At 45.2% G+C, this 2,688-nt stretch overlaps 1 protein-coding gene across 1 annotated transcript; it reads right to left on the bottom strand.

Annotated features, from left to right (window-relative positions):
- Nucleotides 1-624: 624 nt before the first annotated feature.
- LOC103376608 (neurogenic differentiation factor 4-like) lies at nt 625-1,623 on the bottom strand. Its single transcript, XM_008307035.1, has one exon. It carries the CDS (start codon nt 1,621-1,623, stop codon nt 625-627), a length of 999 nt encoding a protein of 332 aa, XP_008305257.1.
- Nucleotides 1,624-2,688: the final 1,065 nt, after the last annotated feature.

The raw sequence follows: 2,688 nt of genomic DNA, 5'->3' as shown, positions 1-2,688 counted from the left end.
CACAAATCTACCTCTGAGTGTGTTTTCGAGTGCAAAACATGAAATGTAACACAACAAAAGGAATCTGGACACAAAAGAAGGATAAGAGATTAACTATTAGTCTAAAGAGCAAACAAAGAGATGCCTTCACTACAAATATATACAAAAGGAAAACCCGATACATCATGACAAACTCCAAATATACTGTATTAAGTTAACAAATAAATAAAAAATACTTTATGTAGAATATGTGATGTTACCAAAGCTAAATTAGAAGTGCTTATCTTACAGTACTAGGGCAACTGGTCAAAAATGGCCAAAGCAACATTTCTTGGATAGGACCTGCAAGGTCCTTCAATCATTTGGTTCATCAGTTTTGAAGAAAATTTATTGGTTTCAGTCAAGTATTTTCTAACATTAACAATATTGAGCAGTGCTAGTCTACTGTGCAAGTGCACCACACATGTAAAAAACACAAAAAAAAACAAGAAATTCTACAGTTCTTCTATTGGTAGTGTGTCTACTGAGAGAGATCGATCCTTGGTCTACAAGACATCACTCAGTGTTCAGGGAGGATCAAAGACTTGCCTCAGTCATTCAGGTTTTATTGATGGTTTGAGGCAGAATTGACTCTTCTGATCCTTCTTAGTCTCTGTAGACGGAGGTTATCTGTCGGGGGGGCATGTGTGGTGGATGGTACGAGTCATATTGACCCTCTAAGTGTACGTCATAGCCGGTCTGAGTCTGATACAGGACCTGGTCCACAGAGGAGGGGGAGTAGTGGTGAGGAGGTGGGTAGTGGGGCGAAGGCTCCTGTTTGGGCACCAGGTTGCTGCTGATGCTCAGAGGAGGTGTGGGGGGTCCGTCGTATGGAGGGGTTCCCACACCACCAGCATTGTACTCGTTTGGCGAGTGATTCTCGTATGGCCCTCCTTTCATCGCCCTCAGGTGAAGCAGGTGAGCCGAGTCGAAAGTGCCGTATGGGGGACTTGGCAGGCCTGGAGAGGAGTAGCTCACCATGCCGCCCAGAGGAGGAGGTGGAGGACGAACTCCCTGTCTGTCTTCAGGCCTCATCCCAGCCCCAGAAGCCGGTCCCAGCTGTAAGCAGCCAGCAACCAGGTTGGTTGTGGGTTGTGAGAGGCCCTTACACAGCGTCTCCATGAAAGCTCTGCTCTCCGTGGACAGCCCCCCCTCCAGAGCCTCGGACAGAGCGCAGATGTAGTTGCGGGCCAGTCGAAGCGTCTCGATCTTGGACAGTTTCTGTGTTTTGGAGTGACAGGGCATGATGGTGCGCAGGTTCTCCAGTGCATCATTGAGGCCGTGCATACGTGAGCGCTCCCTGGCGTTGGCTTTAACACGCCGTGCACGGAAACGCTCCTGCCGGGCCTTGGTCATACGCTTTTTCTTAGGGCCTCTGCGCTTGGACTCATTTTCATCCTCCTGTTCTTCCTCTACGTCCTCCTCGTCTTCCTCTGCATCCTCGCTGCCCATCTCCCTGGCCTGCTGAATCACTCCTCCTGCTCTGTAGCGGTGAGATGGGACGGATGTGTCTCCATCAGGTGAACTCATGTCTCCGTCCATCCACTGCAGAGGACTGACGACCTCCTCTCCCTCCCCTTGTCTCACGTACGGCTTAATCATCATGGTAGTCTGAGCAAGAAAACAAGACAAGAAAACATCTTTGTTACCACACATGTACTGCTGACAGGTTTACAAGTTATTCTTATTACTGTAGCTTTCTTACATTTCAGAAAAAAGAAAAAAAAACTGTTGACACTGTTGGAATCTTTTACACCTGCAAAGCCACCAACATTTTGGATGACCTCATGCACTCGTCACACAAACTCCTCGGTTTCCTGCCATTTGGCAAAATGTACTGAAAAACTCAAGCCAAATTGTGCCATCAGACTTCTAAATACCCAGAGTCTAGTCTATTATCCTTCCAGCCTCAGCAGCTCTCTACTCCACTCCTACAGAACACAGATCTCCTCCTTTTGCAGTTTTTCTTTGCACTTTTCTTCCTAAAATATTGCTTAAACATCTTAACTAATTCTCACTGTTAACACTGTATTCACCAGAATGCTGTGTTTACAATTACAGCATTGCACTATTGTATAGTGATATCTTTTTGCACACTAGAATTCATTCAGACTAGTCAGTGCTGTAATGTCCTTCATTGTGGCTGCTGTCCTGTTTTCATAAACGTCTTTCACATGTTTGCACATGTACACTTTATGTCGTCCTGTGCTTGGTTTTGTAGACTTAGTTCTGTGTAGTCTCATGAATTTCTGCATTGTTTTATGAAGCACTACGATCCTGAAGGGACATTGAGCTGGATATTACTGAAATGACAATGAAACTACAACTTACTGCATAATATACTTTCAGGGCTTCAATCAGAATAGTAAGTCCTTCATATTGTTAATCTGTCTTTACTGCCGTTTGTGATCTCCGCATTTTGTCATTACTCAGGACATTATGAAAAATATCATGCTGCATATCTCACTAGAGCTTAGCTTGGGTTCCCATTGTGGTGGAAACACACCCAGTCTTGGTAAGGGCCACTGCATTATATCACTCTAAATGAATGATGGCCAGCTTCTTGCCATAAACAGATTGTGCAGGTTTTCAACCAAAGAAAACCCTTCTTCACCCATGACTACACTTACAGCCACAGACGAAGAACAGTGATGGTGAGCATTGTGCTTT

This window comes from Stegastes partitus, unplaced genomic scaffold (genome assembly GCF_000690725.1).
Source record: "Stegastes partitus isolate 25-593 unplaced genomic scaffold, Stegastes_partitus-1.0.2 Scaffold51, whole genome shotgun sequence".
NCBI lineage: Eukaryota > Metazoa > Chordata > Actinopteri > Pomacentridae > Stegastes > Stegastes partitus.
This window is presented reverse-complemented; position numbering and strand designations above follow the sequence as displayed.